The following is a 20,012-nucleotide window of genomic DNA, read 5'->3' as shown; positions in this document are numbered from 1 at the left end:
GGGGTGCCGATACTGTCTGAGGGGCACATAGACCACAGCAATGGCAATTATGTGCAGAGGCATGATCCTAAGTACAGATGAGGAGTGGGGCTGAAGTTGCCACTGCCCAGGAGATGTTCACCCCGGCCCTGGAGGGCTCTGACAGCTCCTGTAGCACCCTTGTGAAAATGTACTTTACTGGAAGTGTCTGCATAGCACAGATTATTAAGTCATCATTGGAGGGGGACCCATTAAGTTTTCTTAAAACGTTGCTTTTCTTTCATTTTCAGCGAAATCCCCGCAGGCTACATTTTAATGTCTAACACCATTTCTCTCAATTAAACATATATCTACAAACATGGTGCCACTGAGAGCCCAGTTTCTGGTGGGCGCACAGGGAGGTTGGGGGTCCTGCTCACTCTTATCCTGACCCTCCCTGCCGTCTGTGAGCATGGATGTGACCCACCATGTACCCGTGGCTGTAGTACAGAGAGTGTCAGTGAACGTGTGGTTCTAATTCCTTTCATTTCCAAAGGCTGAGCGGCCCTGTGCTCAGGCAGGAGATGGGGCCAATTATGGGAACATCAGAAGCTCCCAGTCTCTCCACTTCCGTTCATGAGGGGCTCTAAGACAGCCACAGACCAGAAGCCAGGGCCTCTGGACTCCTTCTGCAGAGGCATGTGGTGTCTCTGTGGAAGAATGATTCTCTCTAATGAGGATTTGGAGTCTTCTGGGACAAAATAAAAGACTTGAGTCCAGGTTTCCTTTGGTTCTAAATGGTTTACACTTCTGCTTAGTAAATGCATTTGATCAAAGAGGAGTTGGGGTTATGTTACGGCATATGAAAAACAGATACCTGTAGGCCCTGCCTCTTGCTCGGGTCCTGGGAGAAGCTGCTGCTCATCTCTAAGAAGCAGGTAGAGTCAGTGATAGACTGAGCCAGGACAGTCTGAGGGATCAGATTTCAAAACCCCTGTGTTCTGGTTATACCATCTGGGCAGGCTGTAGAGTCTTTGAAATGGTATTGTGTTCTTCACATGTAAACAGTAGTCACAGCTGAAACTAACTACCCGAGGGGCTGGGCTAGCAATATAAATGCTTGACTTGGGACAAGCGTGGGAACAGGAAGAACTGGCTGGAGAACACGTGGTATGCCAAACAGACACAGGCACAGTATGCTCCTGATCGCTCCCTAGCTCCCGGGGAATCTGCTCTTGGGCAATCGGTTCTCCATCCCAGCATGGATTAAATGAAGACAGTTCAGGAGGAAAGTGACCTCTGGTTGAACACCGAAATTTGAACAGTATGGTTTGTTTTGCCCCCTGACCCCTTTCAAATGTCCCTCCAAAGTATCAGGAAAGGGAACTTTTAAAACAATCCAGCCATAAAGACAGTGAATACTGAAAAAGAAATAATAGCAACAAAAGTTGGGATGCAATGAAGTCAATAATTGTATGTCCAGAAAGATTAGCGGTAAGAAAACTGGCACGCAGACCTGCAGAAAGGGAAGCTAAATGGGTGTGCACACGGTTGCGACCTGAGTCTCTTGGTGAGAGTCCGCAGTCACACCTTCTCACAGCCGGGCCCTAACTGCTGAGCACTAGGCTCACAATGCCAAAGCAAATACCCGAGAAACTGAAGAGCAATGCTAAAACGACTGGAGAAATAGAGGTTCTTTCTGTAGCTGCTACAAGCCAATCGCCATGCCCTGGAGCTCTCCTCCTCTCCAGCTCTGCCTATGCAATGTCCTTAATGATCCACACATAAAAAGGCGTCCCTAGCACCGAGGCAGAAAACAAAACAGAAAAACAAAAAAAAAGAAATGCTTAAGAGCCACACTAGAAAGATAAAGTTTTACCCAGCAGAGCATCAGTATTTGGAGAAGGGAAGACGTCATATCCATGAAACAAGAGTAGTGTGCTCTGAAAAGAACACTCAGGGCTGGGGAGAGGCTCAGTTGGTGAACTGACAATTGCACAAGCATGAGGGCCTGAGTTCAGATTCCGAGCACCCACTCTGTAGCCAGGCTCTATGCATCATTGATCCTAGAATTGTGGGCAGGGCAGTCAGAGGCAGGAGAACCCCTGAGGCTCATTGATTCAAACTCACGTGATCCAGGCCTAGTGAAGCACCTTTGCTCAAAACACAAGGTTAAGAGTGATAGAGAAAGACACCCAAAATCAAACTTCCAGTTTCCACACCCACGTGGGCCCCTGTGCACATACATACAATCAAGTACATACACATAGACAAAGCAGGGGAGAAGAACACATAGGAATACGAAAGCCTCTAGAAGTGAAAGATGTGACAACCCAGGTGACAATATTGATAGAGGAGGGCTGAGAGACTGCGACACTGGAAGAGTCTCTGCGAGCAAGCATGGGCGCCGAGCTCAGTCCCCGGCAAGGTACGATTGTGGGTGTGACCTCCATTCCATGTATGTGATGTAACAGATAATAAAATTGACATATGATAAAAACTGGCGTTTCTTTCTAAATTCGCTTTTTTAAAACAGCAGAAACATTGCATAGAGATACAAAGCAGAAGAGATAACTGGGACTTCCGTACAGTCCCTCCTATGCAGAAGTACTGAAGTTCCAGAAAGAAGATTATTAAAGAAAGAATTCAACATTTCTTCCAGAATTAGAATCAAACGTGTCTAAAATAAGAAGCATGAGCAGTCAGCAAGCAAAAGGCCTGGACCAGAGAGCCTGCTTAGAAACTGTCCAAATGCCAGGAACAAAGAAATGAGCCCAGAGACGGAGAAAGGGCTTGTCACAGAAGCTCGGGACAGGCGAAGCTATCAAACTTCTCAACTGCCTTCCTGAGTGGGAAGCTCAGGTTTTCAAAGTCCTGAGAGAAGTCATGTGACCCAGAATTTTATACATAGCCACAGTTACAGTCAAGTTTGAGTAGAGAAATCATGGCTACTTTCATACCTTGCATGCATGAGGCCTTAGGTTCAAGCCCCAGTACTGTTGAAAATACAATGTACCTCTCAGAGCATTTCTCTGGGAACTACTAAGGAAGAATTGATTACAGCTTCATTTTGTGTGGGAAACTTGCCTTTAATGAAGGTTTAGCCAAGAAAAAAAGGCATGGAGCCCAAATATCAGGATCCATGCAATGGAGAAACAAAGGAAATCCCCAAAATAATGATAAGGAAAATACCAGGCCAATCTGAGAAGCAGATGCAAAGACAAACTAAATAGCTTCAGTGAACAAAGGGTTTGGGAAAGGGGGTGAGGAAGACTGCATATTCACAAATGGTTCAGAATGGATCAAGTTTCAGCAAGAGATGCATAGAAAGCTAAGCAAAACAATAGGTAACAGCCAAGCTAGGGAGGAAGGAAGGTTACAGTGTAATAGAACATAAAAGAGATTCAACTAGAAGTAATATATAGTGAGGATACCCTCAAGATTCAAAATTAAACCAGCAAAAGTTAGTGTAAGATTATACTAGAAATAAGGGGAAAGGGTGTGTTTGTGTGTTGGTGTTCACTTGTTACAGCTGGAGGGAGGAGAGAAGAGTGATTAAATAACCAGCTCCAGACATTAGGAAGAGGGTTTAACAAACAATACCAAAATTGTAAAAATAAATTCTAAAGATTAGTTCCATGAAATTTGAGATGACAAGATTATTTTATGTATGTCTAAAAATAAAAATCATTAAAATTCTAATTACAGTGACACATGCCCTTGTGTAAGTCTTAAAAACCTCAGTGGTATTAAATTGGGGTTTTATATATTTTAGAAAAATGTGAAATAAACTAGTTCAAATTGGTTACCACAGGAATAGAAACAGAGATGGGGAGAAGTATGGTGAGAAGGTGTGATTTTTTTCTTTTTTTGTTATAACCCCTGTCAAAATGGTTGACTTGAAACTATTACATGTACTACTTTGACTGAAATACGTATGTGAAATGCATAAATCCAAAAGTATCATATGCCATACCTCCAATCCAAACAGCAACAAGCCGGACGTGACGGCGCAAGCCTGTGATCCCAGCACTCAGGGAGGCAGAGGCAGGCAGATCTCTGTGAGTTTGAAGCCAGACTGGCCAACAAAGCAAGTCCAGGAGCCACGCTACACAGAGAAACCTTGGCTAAGAAAACAACAAAATAAAACAAAACAAAACTTTGTCTGCTTCAGGATTCAGGATGGTGGTTTCTACACGATTTAACAAAAATGACTCAGCATAAAAGCATTTTGAAATTCTCATTATTTTACTATTCAAAGCCAGTTGTGCACTGGTGGGAAAAGCTATCGAACAGCCTAAACCCTTGATCTGCTCAACACACCCTGTGATGATAGACAGAAAGTTACTGTCTTCTGAGACTCTGGTTGTATTCTATTGGTACTTGTTAACCTGTGTCTCTGAGGTAGAGTGCCTCAGTTTCCTGGTCTTTAATGGCTAACTTTAATTAAAAATATGAAGGAGGCGCATTTCTTGCCTCCTGACTTTCTACATTGTGTTCTAAAGGCTCACAGTGGCACACAGGTCACCAGTGCTGGGTGTCAGCTAATCTGGTATTTGTCCATCCTGGGTTGACTTGAAATATTCATGCAAAATAATAATAAGATTTGAAAATTCTGCCTTATTCTTATCCTAATAAGTCACTTGTTTTGGCCTTCCAAGGGAGAGTCTCCCTGTGAGTCTGGACGCAGTGCTAGATGCACCATTGCAATGGTTAGACTCTGAAACTCCGTACTTAAGGCCTGCGCCTTGACTGCTCGTTCCCAGCTGGTGGACCTTTAGGAGCTACAGCCTTGCTGCTGGGAGCTTTGCAAGGTTATAGCATAGGCCTGGATTCTGGCCATGCTCTCTAATTCCTGGTCTATCACACATAACCATAATTCCATTCTGCATTCCACAAGATGATGGACTGGAACCATGATACAGAGTAAGCCTTTCTTTTCCAGCTTATCCCTGGCAGATGTTTTGGTCACAGCAACAGAAAGTAGCTAGTCTCTGACAAAACAAACCTGCATCTAGGGACAGAACTCAGATTTCTCATAGCTGGGATGTGTCATAACATAAAGATGTACAAACCAGCAGCATGCCTTCAACGTGAGCACACGTGCTAGAGACGCCAGATAAACATGAAGAACCTGAGTCTCTGCCTCCTGTACAGTGAACATCCTAATCTGCCAGAGTTTCGTGGATGCTAGGGTCAAAAACAAGTTGCTGCTCAAAGCAACAGCGACAGCCTGAGCTGGGAGTGCCTCAAAGCCTTTCCCACACAGGACTGACTGCGTGATAACCTCCCTGTAGTTTGCCTGTCAGAAAAAGAGCTCTGGGTTTGGGGAACCCAAATCAGTTTTCGGTACTTTCATTACGTTAAAAATATGCATAACATTAAATTTGCCTTCTGAGTCAATCTTAAGTGTGTTGAGTCAATGGCATCAAATTTTTGTGATGGGCAGTAAACCGGCACAGGAGGCATTTCCCCTCTCATTAGAGCACAATAAACAGGCCTGGCCTCTCATCACTGCTGGCATTCTGAGCCACATAATTTTTGTTGAAAGGGTTCTTGTGTGTATTGCAGTCAATTAGTGGCCCCCATGACCACTACTCACTAGAACCCAATAAAACTCACTTAGTTTAACAACAAACATGTCCCACAGATAGCCAAATATCCCTCTAGAGACGAAACTGTCTCCAGTGAGAGTAACTATCCTAAAGGACGTCACTACCTTTGCTCTCCAAGGCCATTCGCTATACGAGCCCTCTTGGTAAGATATTCAGGGCCAGGGAGATGGCTCGGAAGCCTACTGCCAAGACTGAAGACCTTAATCCCTGAGGTCCACATGTTGAACACAGTACACACATACACACGTGCATATTTGTCAATGTTTACATCATGTATATGTTCTCGTGTGCATGCAAAGTGAGGATAGTAAGGCCTGTCTCCCAGGCTGTTACCATGGTTACTGAGATAAGAGCCATGCGATCCCTCAAGATGTACCCGATAAAAGGTGGCTGCTGTTTAGTGCAGACAATATCGGGATGTGTTCTTCTGAGCTGCTCTCATTGTTATGGAGCTAATGGCACTGCTGATAACCTCTCCACACCCTCGTCTGGCTTCACACAATATTCAGATCATGACCGTTTAGGACAGCAATGTGGCTCTGAGACCTGATCCTAGGACAGTGGGACAGAGCACCCCCACACTGTGTGGGACAGAGCAGACGGAGGAAGCAGTGAGGAAGTCTCTGCCACCCACTTTCTTTCCTCCAAGCCCTTCTGTCTGCTGCTGCTGTTCTTGCCCAGCACTTGTTGTTTATCTGTCGCTCCTGCCTGGCTGCACTTTATCCAGCTAGGCCCACCACCCAATAGGAAAGCCACCACTGCAGCTGCAAGGCTGATCCGCTCACAGATGCATTCTCCCTGCCCTTCCCTCCAAATCACAAAACACCTAGGCAAACAGGTGCCCCTCGCAACTGCACATGATGGTTAAGAAGCTGCTAATGGAGACGCGTTTTCTTTACTGAGAATGCTGTGATATTCTCTTGATATTTGACTTTAGAATATAAACTAGTCTGAGCTTCTACAACTAAAAAGTTTTTTATATACAGGATTACTCTTCTTTGTCTGAAAATAAAGTTGTTTTCTCCCAGGGAAAAAATAACTATGACTGGGGTTTATGAAAAATTATTAGTGAGAGCAAGTCCTAGAAAATTAATTGGACTTTTGAAATATGGGAATTTTAGCACACTAGGCTTTTCAGTGGGAAGATGGTGTGTGTAGACAGCATGGTGAAATAAGCAAGTGTCAGTCTTGCTGTCTCTCTGATATGATAAGTGCATGTAGGAAGATCACTCGTGGATCTGCCCTAACTTCACACTAGGAAATAGCACATAACAGTCACAAGACTCAGAGCAATTCCTAGTGACCTCCTTCTTCCTCCAGAGGCTGGCACTGAAACCCAGTCCTGCAGGTAGAATTGTAATTACTGTTTGCTTGTTTCTTTTAGACACGGGTATCAGTATTTTGCTTTAAAGTTCTCCAGACTAGCTCAATATAGAGCCAATATAGAGCCAAGCCTGGAAGAACCAGGATAATCTAATCCATACACTGAATGGAACCAGCTGCAATAGTTTGGTTTAAAAGGCTTATGCCTTATTTATAATCTCCTTTAGAATGCAAATGGATCCTTGTGTTTGAATTCATTTTGGTACATACAGTGGGGGCTTTAAAAAGTTCATCGTATCATTAATATGATCTCTCTAAAATCTTTCAGTGTAAAAAATTTAAAAAGTGAAGGGAAGAAAAATACCCTGTAAATCATATAATGCTATTCATATTTACTAAAGAATTGCTGTAAACAAACCAAAAAAATAGTGTTCGGGTCTAGGGAAAAGGCCCTCCGTGGGTAAAGAGCCTGCTATGTAAGCACAAGGAAGGAGCTGATTTCAGATGCCCAGAACCCACAGGAAGGACTAGGCGCGGCAGCATCTTTAACCCAGGGCTGTGGAGGCAGAGACAAGTGTGTTCCGGGGGCTTGCTAGCCAGCTAGTCTAGCCAAACCAGTGAGCGCCAGGTTTAGTGAAAAAAACCGACTCAAAAATAAGAAACAGAACAACTGAGAAAGACACTGGGTGTCTACATCTGACTTATACACTCACATGCGTGCGCGCACACGTCACTGGCATTCTTCTTGAATTTAGCCAAGATTAACGTGACTTAATTTCTTCTGTTAGCACACCTTCGTGAAACACAAATAAGTACATTGTTGCCCTGGCCTTGGAAAGGAAACAACTGCACACATAGAAGACATTTGAGTTGTGTTTATGTTAGCAATTCCTTAAAAAAAAAAAAAGAAACCTAGTCACAAAAAATTTTGAAGACCATGGAGGAGAGAATATCATGGCATTTTAAAAATACTTTTTTCCTTTCTCAATAGAAAATGACTTCTTCCTAGATTAAAATTCCCAGCCAAGGCTCCTTTTTTAAGTCAGACTCTCTCGCTGAGATGGGGCCCACATCCAGTTCCCTCGTGTCTTCCCCTGCTTATTAGGAACACAGCATTTCCACATTAAAGCTGACAGGTGGATGTTTCTGGAGGAGGACAGGCAAGAGCTGGGGGTAATAGGTTATATTCCCAGAGTCATTTGACTGCTTGGCAGCTGCGTGTTGGGGGCCGGGGGCCATGGCTGGGACTGCTGCGCTCCGTGAGTGTGTAGAGGGTTACCTGGTCCACTGGAACCTCCACCTGCGTGTCTTCGTCTTCTTGAACTTCCGCTGCCCCCCTCGTTTCAGATCTCTCTGTTCCAGCTCTGAAAATACCATCATCTGTGGAGACAAACACATGTGGGAAAAAATCAAAATCCAACCGTGACATCGTGTGGCTGAAAGCAGACATTACAGTGAAATGCCTGAAGGAGAATATATATATATATATATTTTTTTTTTTTTCAATTCCTCTTTCACAGCTATGATTTAAAGGTCCTGGGCCCCAACTCAGCTTTAACTGAGATTCCAGTGGCCACAGTAAGCTGCCTTGGGAAAGCAGAGCTCTGTGAGAATGCCTGCTCAGACAGTGCTGCTGACAGAGCTGCACCAGTGACAGAGACAGAAAGGACTCCTGGACCCAGTCCCCTCCTAGCCAGCAATCAGTGACAACACTCCCTGCTCCCTGCTTTATAATACATTTAAGAATTTCCATTCCCTCGGAGAATGCTAAGCATTCAATATAATGTAGGCAAACAACTCTCTATTCAGAGCAGCGAAATGTGCTTTTATTGCAAAGGCCTCACACAGCAGACTTTTTGCATCCCTCCAGAAAATCAGCATGCTTTAGTTTTTGCAGATTTCTACAGGATTTGCACAACCTGTGGCTTTAAGCTCTACAACAGAAGAGACCTAAACCGCTAGGGATTTAGGCTAAGCTCCTTCAACTTGCCTCCCTTTGCAAAGCAGCAGTCTCTGTTGTTCACATATTTGAAGAACTTTTAATGTCTCCCCTCAGCCTTCTCTTCTCCTGGCCAAGTAATCAGATTCCAGAGCCATCTGTCATTCTGTCTGTCTACTTGCTTCCAGACATATTTAGTGCTTCAGCCACCCTCACACATGTCTCCTTGGTCTAATTTTTAAAGCTCTCCTGGGACTGGAATGCTACCTCCTTTACTGGTCCTCTACTCTAGTGTTTGATTACCCCTGCAGTCTAGAAACTGTTTCTGCCTTTTGTCTTCAAGTCACCTCTATTTCTGTAAAGAGGGTATATTTGCTAGAAAAATTATTTAATACATGCCGCATGACACCATGCCTTGCTAAAGTTCCAAAGTCAACCTTAACTACATGCAAAATGTATGTTTACATTTGTTGAGGAATAATTGCACATACGACACCAGTACAATAGTCAAAGACATGAGGGAGACGTACCTAAGCTGGGACATATAGGTCAACTGTAGGGCACTCATGCAGATGTAATCTGCTCCCTGTGATTGCTTACAGCCCAACAGAACAGAGAGAAACTGACCACCACAGCTCAGAGGCCAGGGGTCTCATAGGTAAAAACTACAGCTGAGCATAGAGAAAGCGAAGGTGATAGTCAGCGAAGGAAGAGGAAGTGGGGTGGGATGCCTGGCTTGGATTACAGAACAATGGGATGGAGGATGCAATAGACTGTAGCTATGACTTACCCCAAATGCTTACATACAAAGCAGCAACACAGGGAATGCTCTATAATTTATTGATAACAGCAGAATGTGTTCTCAGAACTCACAGTCAATGTCAATGTCAGAGCCTATCAAGCAGAGCTACAAATTCTCGACAGATGTATTTTAGAAAAGATGTTCCACCAGACAGGAAAAAGCTCACTCATTAATAACAAGTGAGGCTGGGGTGCAGCTCAGCTGGTGGAGAGATTGCCTGCTGTGAATAAAGCTGTAGGCTCCATCCCCAACAATGCATAGACTGGTCAAGGTGATGGATACACATCTGTACTCAGAAAGTAGTAGATCAGAAATTCAGGGTCATCTTTGGCTACCTGAATTGGAGGCCAGCCTGGGATTCATGAGATACTGTCTCAACAACAATAATAATGTCAAATTGAAATGGTCCTTGAATGGCAAGTGCCAGTCTTAAGGACAGACAAACAAAGGCTACAACCATGCGGGTGTATACCTGGGTGGGGCTGGGCTCATTTATCAGTGAGTGGAGATGCTGAAACTGTACCCTCTGGTATCAGGGGAGGAGGTTGGAGTGGAGTAAAAGTTTCACCACAGTCGACAGAAACCAAAACTAGGAAAGGAGACTGCCCACTGGGATGCTACTTCATTCTCACTACAAATATTATTAAGGTGATGATGCCATACATTCTTAGAGAAAGTGCATCTTTTAAAAGTAGGGTTATTATTAATTTTGATATAGCATGATTAGAAGATAAAGAAAAGAAACACCTTTTCAATATCTCATGACCCAGAGACAACTGTCACCAACGTTTTCCAACTCCCTCCTCCTCTTCCTCCTTCTCTTCCTTTCTCTCTTGCTCTGTCTCTATCTCTGTCTCTGTCTCTGTCTCTGTCTCTCTCTCTCTCTCTCTCTCTCCTACACACACACACAAATAAAACCTCAGATTTATAAGCACTATCTACTTTAAAATTATATCAGGAGCATTTATCAATCCATTAAGCATTACTTGAAAACATTAAAATGATACTATGTCATAATTAATAGGCACTACCAAATAATAAAGATCAGATCTTTGAACAGATAGGGCACATTGTAGAAAGTTGACTGATGTGTGACTACATTGAGATTGTTGAAGAATTGCCACTTTGGAAGCAGGAAGCAGGTCCTGGGGGCTCAGCACCTTTGGAGGAGACCACAGAGGCAAGTGCTACCTCCCTCTCTATGTGCACAGCAGAAGCAGATATCTGTCTTCTTAATCCATGTTGTCCATGAGTAAGCCCAGAGCACTGTACACAGTAAGTTCACAATGAACGTTTATTGAGAGAAAAGTGAAAAACAAGCCCCGGGCTCACCATCCTTCTCACACATCAGTTCCCTTCCTGCTTGATGTCCCCTCCTCAGGTGCCGCTGCTCCAGCCACTCTGTGGGTATTTAGTTCTTCCTTTCCACATTACCCTCTTGCACAGAACACAACTCTATCATCTCTGTTCTCAGTATCTCATTGGATGCCCCTCCAACCTCTTGCTTAGAGACATCTCCCCTTTATCTCCTTCCCCGCTCCATCTCTTACCACATGAGTAGCAATGCCCACAGAAGTGTCCCGTATCTTGGACCACATATTCCATACCTCTCCTATTTCCTAGTGCACTGGCAGGGCCTCGGCCACATTTACCACACCTCCTGTCCTAAACAACATACGTTAGTAATGTGTGCCCCAGGTTGTTTCATAGCCCGTGTCTACATCACCATGTCCACCTCACGTTCTGTCTCTGCAGAAGTCCTGATGGAGTCTAACCCTCAGTTCAAATCACATTCAATATTAATTCTCTATAAAGATCACCTGCAGCCTCACTCCCAACCACACAGTCCAACAAAACCAGTCATTTCCTCCAGGCACTCATTATCTCATAGTCTTTATTTATTCATAAATCACTGTTCCATTTATCAATTTCTATTACTTATACTGTCTTGGTCCCTGAAGTTCCAAAAATCCTTCAGGCATAGGCTGAAGCTTTTGTCTTTACAAGTCCTGTGCCTGGCACAATGGCTGCCTCCATACATGTTTTGAGAAAAGGTTTGTCAAGCTGAACTGACAATATTAAGTACTGTGTCAACACCAAACTCTTGCCTACAAATGTTATCTATAATAGAATTTCATTGTGCATATGCCTTGGTGCATATCACCAAGATCAGGAGTCCATGTAGTCCTCAAAACTAATCCATCAAACTATAGAGGCGTGTGTGTGCAAGCTCATGTGTGTGTGTGTGTACAGATTTTTATGTGTCCTGTGTAATTTTAAGTCGGTAAACAATGATGATACATTATGACTTTTTCAGAGGTATTTGCTGCTATTTAACCTCCTCACCTTTCTTCTATATTTGCCTCTCTACCTGTTCCTAATTAAAGCTCCCCTCCCCATTCCTACCTTCAAGTCACTTAAACCCTGTTATTCTCATAGCTTAAATGAACTCTTCCCTTCTGTGTAAAACGAATTAATTTTTCTGAAAATATTAATTAATACAGAAATTGTGGCAGCAGTTATTCATAAACAGCTATTTTCCAAATAAAAGACACCAAACCTTGTTAGATTTATAACAAGCCTTAAAGCACTAGTGCTGGGCAATATCAGCCCTCCAAGCTGTCGTGCCTGCTTCCCATTCAAAATCCCAAATACTTGCACATGTTCCATTTGGGCCTCCTCTCCTCCATCAGGCTAGTCCTCAGAGCAAGCTGCTCCTGGCCATGTGCTCCTGGTTACCCCATGGTGATCTCCTGTCTCCTCTCCATCTCCATCTTCCTCCTTCTCTGTCCTCCACCTTGCCTCACCTCAGCAACTTTATTAACCAATCAGGGAAAACTGGGGAGTGGTTCAACATACATAACAATGCCCATGGCAGGGTGGTAACCAGATCTCAGGGCACTGAAATCAGCACCTGAAGACACAGAGCACAGGACCCTCCTCCTCTCGGTGCTCCCCAGAGAGCTGCAGACTATCTAACCAAAACCCCAATAGAAGGCAAGAAAAGCCCCCTCTGAAGTTGTTGGGCAGTAAGTGCCGTGTAAGCGAGGAAAACAACATTAGAAGACACAAACGGAATGCAGGTAAAGACACATGTCATAAAAGGGATATAAACCTGATTGTTTTTCTAGTTTTAACTGTCATGGATTTGTCTCTTGGGTGTGTGGGGGGAGGGAGGTTGGATAAGTACATGAAAATGTAATTGATAGTAAAAATGTGTAATCCAAACTGAAGCCCACAGCTTCAGAATGGCTGTTCTATCTATGCAGTGGTTCACTGACATGTGTAGACTTTGGGTTTTGCTAATCTCACTGCATTACTTTTTTTATATATATTTACAAATTCTCTAAAACAAAGTTTTAATTAAAAGAATGAAATTAAAATTACTTAATTTGGGCTAGAGACATGGTTCTGTCTACACAATCACGAGGATCTGAGATCAATTTCCAGCACCATGTTAAAAAAAAAAATAGGAGGAAAGAGAGGAGGAAGGTGAAGAGGAGGGGAAAGGGGAGGCAGAAGTAGCAAGTATCCATATACAAGAGGATACCTGGGGCTCCCTGCTCAGCTAGCCAAGTCAGAGAGCTCCAGGTGCACTGAGAGACTGAGAAAGACACCAGAGATCCAATCTCTGGCCTCTACACACACACACACACACACACACAATTTAATTCATCTCACAGCCTAGAAACCCTCCAACATTTTTTTCATCACACCTTAGAACACAAGTCATCCACCATGGTGTAAAGAATTGAGGTTGGGCAGCTATGGTGCATATGAGCATGTTTCATGCATTTCCCCCTTCCTGTACATCCACATACACCAACCTCCATTCTGTTCCCACTTATATCATGTGACCTAATACTTCCCACACACTCTGTCCCTTTTCACATAATTAGTTACCTTTGCCATTTGGTTCTCAGAAAAATATTCTTCACTCCAATGCTAGCCGCCCACCATTCATTCAGAGTGTCTCCTATTCATTCTCTGTCTGGTACTCATTTGTTTGGTGACTACCTTTCTTTCACTTTTCCAAAGCAGAGAGCAGGGATGTGTGCTGGGGTTGTTTTTATGCTTTATTTTGATGCTAACCACTGGCCTCAAGATCTGGTTACTGCCAGGGTACAGCTATTCTGCTTTGTAAACCTGCCTGAGACATTATACCTGATTGTTTGGTTAAAGGCCTTTACTGGGCAGGGCAGAATGGGTTAGGCATGGCTAAGGTTTCCAGGCTTTAGAGGACAGGAGAATCATGGGAAGAGGGATGGGAAGAGAGGAGGAAGGACTACACCGTGATGGGTTAGCGTGGAGAAGAAACCACATGGGCTGGGAGGAAGAACTCCAATAATGGCGAGAAAAGGCCCAGATGAAGAACAGAAGCAAGTATCTTGGGATTATGGATGGAAGGTAGCTCAGATAGGAATGATAAATTGGATGGTATTAGAGGTGGGCTGGGAGATTGATGGTGAGGTTATTGAGATAGCATAGGTAGAAATATCTGCCCAGCCCAAGGTAATAGGCAATTATAAAATCTAACAGATGGCTGTGTCTTATTATTTGTGATAGGGTGACAAATAATATTGTTGTAATAATTATAGGGCTAATAATAAACATTATATAGTCCAACAATCATTTTATTTACTACAACAGATGTGTCTACCTTGTTTGCCGCTGCCTCTATCAATGAACAGAACCCAGCACAGAGACATCAAAAAAGATTATTGGAAGGATGATTGGACACAGAGGCATATTTGTATATGTGAGGATACAACTGTTTAAAACCACTTAAAAGCCACTTAAAAATCATTTCATTCTCTATTCTTATAGGGTCTTTGTTCCAAGGTGGCCAGACTTGGCAGTAACAGTGTTTGAATAGATGGGGTCAAAGAACAAACAGACTCAAGGAACAAGAAGACTGAAGTACAACCTAGATTGAGATGGATAAATTATGTGTAAAGGCCTAATTAATAGTGTCCCCCCCAAATGCCCATATCACAATACTGGCAAACTGGGGCCACCTTGCATTCTCTGGAACATAGAAGTAAGGGTTCACTAGCTAAGCCGGATGTAGCTCCAAAGCAGTTGCAATGGTGTATGAAGGTGAAAGGGGGAGCCAGAGAATAGATCAGAAAGAGAGACAATCCAGAGCCTTCGCCAGCTTTGAAAACAGAAGGACACCCTCAGCAAAGCCGCACGGCCTCTGGGACCCAGAACAGCCAGGACACACTTCTCCCCTTGATTCTGAGCCCAGTGAGGTCTGTGTTACAAGTCTGCCTCCTAGAACTCTAATGCCCTTAGTGTTATTTTGGACCAAGTATGGGCTCATTTGTTATAGCAGCCAGCGGTAGCTAATACGCCATAGGTCCAGAAATAATGGTCTAAGCAAAAATAACCCTTTTCTACTTCCAGCAGAAACCTGCTGCGCAAAGACAATGCGGGAAATTCAGGGAAATTCTTCATCTCCTGCCAAGGAGAGGGTAGGCAGAAAACCCTTTCCTGAGCGCTGGTCTTTTGTATCCTCCCACAACAGTGTTATTGCCTGCCTTTCTTCCTCCCCTACAGCATGCAAATATCATTACCACCACCCCCGCACAACTGCCAGAAGAAAACAGATTCAGTATTTTAATGTTCCCTCTGCCTGAAACCTTTGTAATAGAAGCTGTTTGCTGAGAAACTAAGGATGAACTTGATACACAATACTGCTCTCGTTCAATTACTACTCCGAGGATCGAATTCAATGCTTGGATGCACAATACACCCGAGTCCAGCTCTCATCCTTTCTCTTTGTATCATGAATGGACATTTTAGTGCACATTACACTGCAAAGCAATAACAAACACTCCAGGAAAAATAAAAATGCTCCTCAATTATTTTTCACTTATCTCTTATGGGTTTTATTGCCTAAGATACAAAGGCAGAGCTGCTGAGGTAGGGAACACGTCTCATGGCTCCACTGTTCATCATAAATAAGAATCTCTTCCTCCCGATGAAATGTGAAAGGAATGTTGGTAATTCCCAGGCTTCCAGTGACCACAGCTGAGAGGAGAGCTTTTCTGACTCCAAGGCCCTTCGATGTCAGCTCATCGCCATCCTTGGATTAAAAGGGTGACTGAATAATTGATAAGCTGTGATTCAGTCATATAATTGGTAACAATCACTCTCCCCACGTCAACAATCTTTTCTCAACAGAACTATTTTTTTACCTACTTACCTTTTTATTTATATTCATTGTGTGTGTGTGTGTGTGTGTGTGTGTGTGTGTGTGTGTGTGTATGTGTGGTGAATGTGCATGTAGAGGGGTCAGAAAGAGACCTACCCTATCACTTTCTCCCTTGAAACAGGATTTCTCAAAGAACTTCTCACAATGCTGAGATTAAAGGTGTGCATAGCCATATCCAGCTTTTTATGTGGGCACTAGAAATTTGAACCCAGACACTCATGCTTTTGCAACAAGCACTCTTACCCAAGAGCCATCTCCTTGGCCCATTAAGAGAATTGTTTAAAATTATTCTAAAATAGTATTACTATACATCCCATTCTAGAACATTTAATGCTTTAAACAAATTAAATTATCAGGATGAATTAGAAGGAAAATAACATCTTGATAGCCAGTCCTAAATATTTTGGGAAAATGTTAGGTGTTTATTAACATAAAATTTCTCTATGAAGAAAATTCTGATGACTGAATATTTTCTTCCAATATACTACTACAATTGCCTGATAAAGTATTAAATTTCAAAGTAGTTTATCAGTCCCAGCATATTACTGAGACAATGTAGGAAAAGATTGCTGTCTTTGTATACATATAACAATCCTCTTAGAATGAACCCATGTATAAGGAAATAGTCTAAACAACACATCAGTCAGCATATAATTTAAACAAAAACTCACAAGCTGATAGAAAAATAATTTTCATTGGCTTAATGTTAGCATAAGTACCTGAATATGTGAAATAGACCGTTTCCAAATGACTCTTCATAGAAACAGCTTGTTGACATCACAATCTACTACCCAAAGTTAAAGCCCACCCAGGAGCTGGTCAAGGAGGAAGCAGTCCCTGCGAGGGTGGGCAAACACGGGGGCAAAAGAAGGGAAGAGAAACTGCGCGCGCGTGGAATGATGGTTCTTTGTGGAGGTGATCAGCCAGCAATCCCCAAACTCTTACGCAGCCACAGAATCCCTCATGCCTCACATTTGTGGTACACAAAGCACACCCCTACACCCACACAGAAATGCTCACCAACACTATCACAAAAACTCTAACATGTCTCATCACAAAGAAGAGCTGAAGAAGACACAAAGGACAGCAACTGTTCTGAGAACATCTAACTTGGTCAGGGATACAACTGCGTATTTTCAGTCACGAGTTCTCAGTGTGTCTCATCACATCGCATAACTCAAGCCCAAACTCTCTGCAAAGACAAGAACATCACAATTTTTTTCATTTTCCTTCAGCAATTTATAAAGTTACTGAAAATAACTTTACACACTTACACAGGCTGTGCTTTTATATCCCTAGCTTGAAATACCTGCTTTCTTTCTGCTCTCTGACTCCCACTGAAAGGTATTAACTATCATCTGCTAGGAAATTATGTATAAATTTGGCTATTAAATATTTGCATAGAATTGATTTTAACCACATGTATTTTGTCTTGACTTTAAATAAATGTAACAAAATATCCTGAGTGTAGATAGAAAGCGAAAGATTATTTTCATGATTTCTCTAAAACATGGGCAATTTTGCCATGATGACTACATTTATATTTTGTTCCTTTTAGATATAGATGTTTTACATTTTCCTCAAAGTCAAGTATTCAGAGTATAAAATTAAAGCTAATTTTTCTAACATATACAATTTGTAATGTTTTATTTCATAAGGTATACAATTTTTATACAATTTTTGAAATCTATGTCAGGTATGTGTGACTCTGGATAATAAATTACTTCTGAGTAGGTTTGCCTAAACTAAAGCTTCACTATTTTATTTCTAGCCGTAAAAAACTACCCTGAAAATCTGTTTTAACTCATCAAAATTACTGAATTGTTCTTTTCCTTCAGCCCCAGTAATTGAAATCACCTATTAAGTGACCTAAAATTCACAATTCCTGTTCATAATCTTGCTGGTCCAACTCCCACCAAACAACCTTGGAAATTTCAGCCTGTAAAATACCAATACTGAAAACATTTTGCTCTCTCAAAGTCCATCGTGGCAACAGAGTACTTCCTGCCTTGTAGCCAGAAGCCACAGGATTCTTTGAATGGTCGTGCATTCATGCACCTGCTGGTTATGCTAATGTGCTGAGCCAGCTCCAGGACAGTGGACAAGGCCTGACCTCAAGGTGCTTATTGCCTCTGGGGGGGTTACATGGGAAAATGCATATCGCAGGGTGATGCGTGTGTCAGTGCTACCCAGCTGTTAAGAGAGTGTGTAGGGGTAGGAGGAGCTAAGGAGGGACCACCAGAGTTGGCTCGGCAGACAGGGGCTGCAGGTTGAAAAGCAAGCATAACCGGCCATTGCTGAGCTGAGAGCAGCACTGTGGACAGCAAACCAGGACATTCAAAGGCTGTGAGGCTGAGTACTTTGTTAAATGTGGGGAATATGACCCACGAGACTAGGGCAGAGGTGGGTATGTCCTTGAGGTAGGACTCTCTAGACAGGCAGTGGTAGAGATTCGTTATAGGCTGTGTGTGTGAAGGAGGTGATAAGGAAAATATTACTCATGGCTCCATAGGGTGACAGTCCTGAGTGAGAGGACAAGTCAGAGGGGGATTAGGAGAGAAAGCCTGGGGTGAGGGTCTGATGGGAGCCACCTGCATCAGCATGCAAGAGGGACAGCAGTGGGGCTGGTGACCGAGACGGGTGGAGGAAATGGAAAAGGAGATGAATCACTGCGTGGTGAGCACAGAGCTTCCAAATCCTAGTCTGTAAGCGCCACCCATCCCTACTGGGCAGGGGGTGGGGGCTGCTGGCCCTGTGGGACCAGTCCCATCCAAGATTAGAGCAGGCCTGGAAGAATGTACCACATGCAGGGTCAGCTCCCTCACCACTGGATATTGGGCAGGAAGGAGAGAAAAGGGTTGGAAGAGGACTCTGAGCCATAAAGCAGAGGCTTTATGGCTAGTTGTGTTAGTCACCAAGACTGCACAGACAAGGAAGTGCATAGAACGGAGATGGCGCGTTCAGATTTTGACGTCAGGTGCTCCTGCTGTGTGAGGGGTGAGTCCTGGCAAGCTCACCCTATGCTGAATATACTGCATCTAGGTACATTTGATGTGCTTAACCTGCTAGGCAGCACAGCATCACAGTGTAGCCATGTGCTCCACTGTGGACTCCCTGTGGTCTCCCTTGTGATCTCAGGGTGATTGGGAGCCAGAATTGCTCTGGCCCAGCAAGACACGGGATGGATGCCCTGAAAGCTATAAGCCCAGGAGATCAAAGTTCACCCAAACCAGAAAGTTAAAATAAGAAATCAACCATTTACACACCCATAAAGGATCATGGGGTTGGAAGAGTAATATAAAAAGCCCTCTTACTAAAATCGAAGCTCAGGCTCAGATGAATTCATAGCAGAAGTTTACCAGACTTTCAAAGAAAATCTATAATCAACACCTCTTCACACACACACACACACACACCATACATGTACACCACACATATACACACATACCTCACACTACACACACCACACATACACTCAAAACACACACACACCACCACCACCACCACACCACCACCACACCACACACAACACACACTTCCCCTCCAGACTTCCTTCCCTAGACTTACTGCTTTATCCCAGCCCCCAACTCCAGCAGGCACTCCCTGGGAACCCACAAGAAGCTCTGGCCAGGTAAGCACCTCGGTTAACTGCAAGTCTTCACCTCTCCCTCCTTCCCTCCAAGTCCAACCTTCCAGTCTCTGTAGCACACACCTACTGCAGCCTCCTGTTCCTCTCTGATACACATCTCCAGTAGATCCAGACCTTCTCCAACAATCTTCCTTCCACCACTCATCTCATCATCCCAGAACACAGGTCTTCCCCTCCAAACTTTCTTCCTGCCACTCATCACTTCACCACAATCCCCAACTCCAGCAGGCATTCCCTGGGAACCTATAGGCCACTCCAGCCATGAAAGCAAGTGCCTGACTACAGATCTTCACCTCTCCCTCCTATCCTCCACATCTCATCCTCCAGTCTCAACTCCATCTCTGTTGCAGACTACCTGTTCAGCCTTCTTTCCCTCTTTCCATCTCAAACTACCTCTAAAACCACAGTAACAGAATCAGCCTTGGGCTAGCAAAAAATAGATGGACAGAGAGAGAGAGAGAGAGAGAGAGAGAGAGAGAGAGAAAGAGATAAAAATCAGGCATGTA

The 20,012-nt window shown here is 43.5% G+C and overlaps 1 protein-coding gene across 1 annotated transcript in view; it reads right to left on the bottom strand.

The window, feature by feature from the left end:
- The window catches only part of Dcdc2 (doublecortin domain containing 2), a 169,695-nt gene that overhangs the window by 15,240 nt on the left and 134,443 nt on the right, over nt 1-20,012 (bottom strand). The window contains exon 9 of the mRNA XM_021641386.2: nt 8,176-8,276. Coding sequence (XP_021497061.1) covers nt 8,176-8,276 — 101 coding nt within the window. The remainder of the gene's footprint in view (nt 1-8,175; nt 8,277-20,012) is intronic.

Source organism: Meriones unguiculatus, chromosome 19 (assembly GCF_030254825.1).
Source record: "Meriones unguiculatus strain TT.TT164.6M chromosome 19, Bangor_MerUng_6.1, whole genome shotgun sequence".
Taxonomy (NCBI): domain Eukaryota; kingdom Metazoa; phylum Chordata; class Mammalia; order Rodentia; family Muridae; genus Meriones; species Meriones unguiculatus.
Note: the sequence above shows the minus strand (reverse complement) of the source record. Positions and strands in the feature narration are given on the sequence as shown.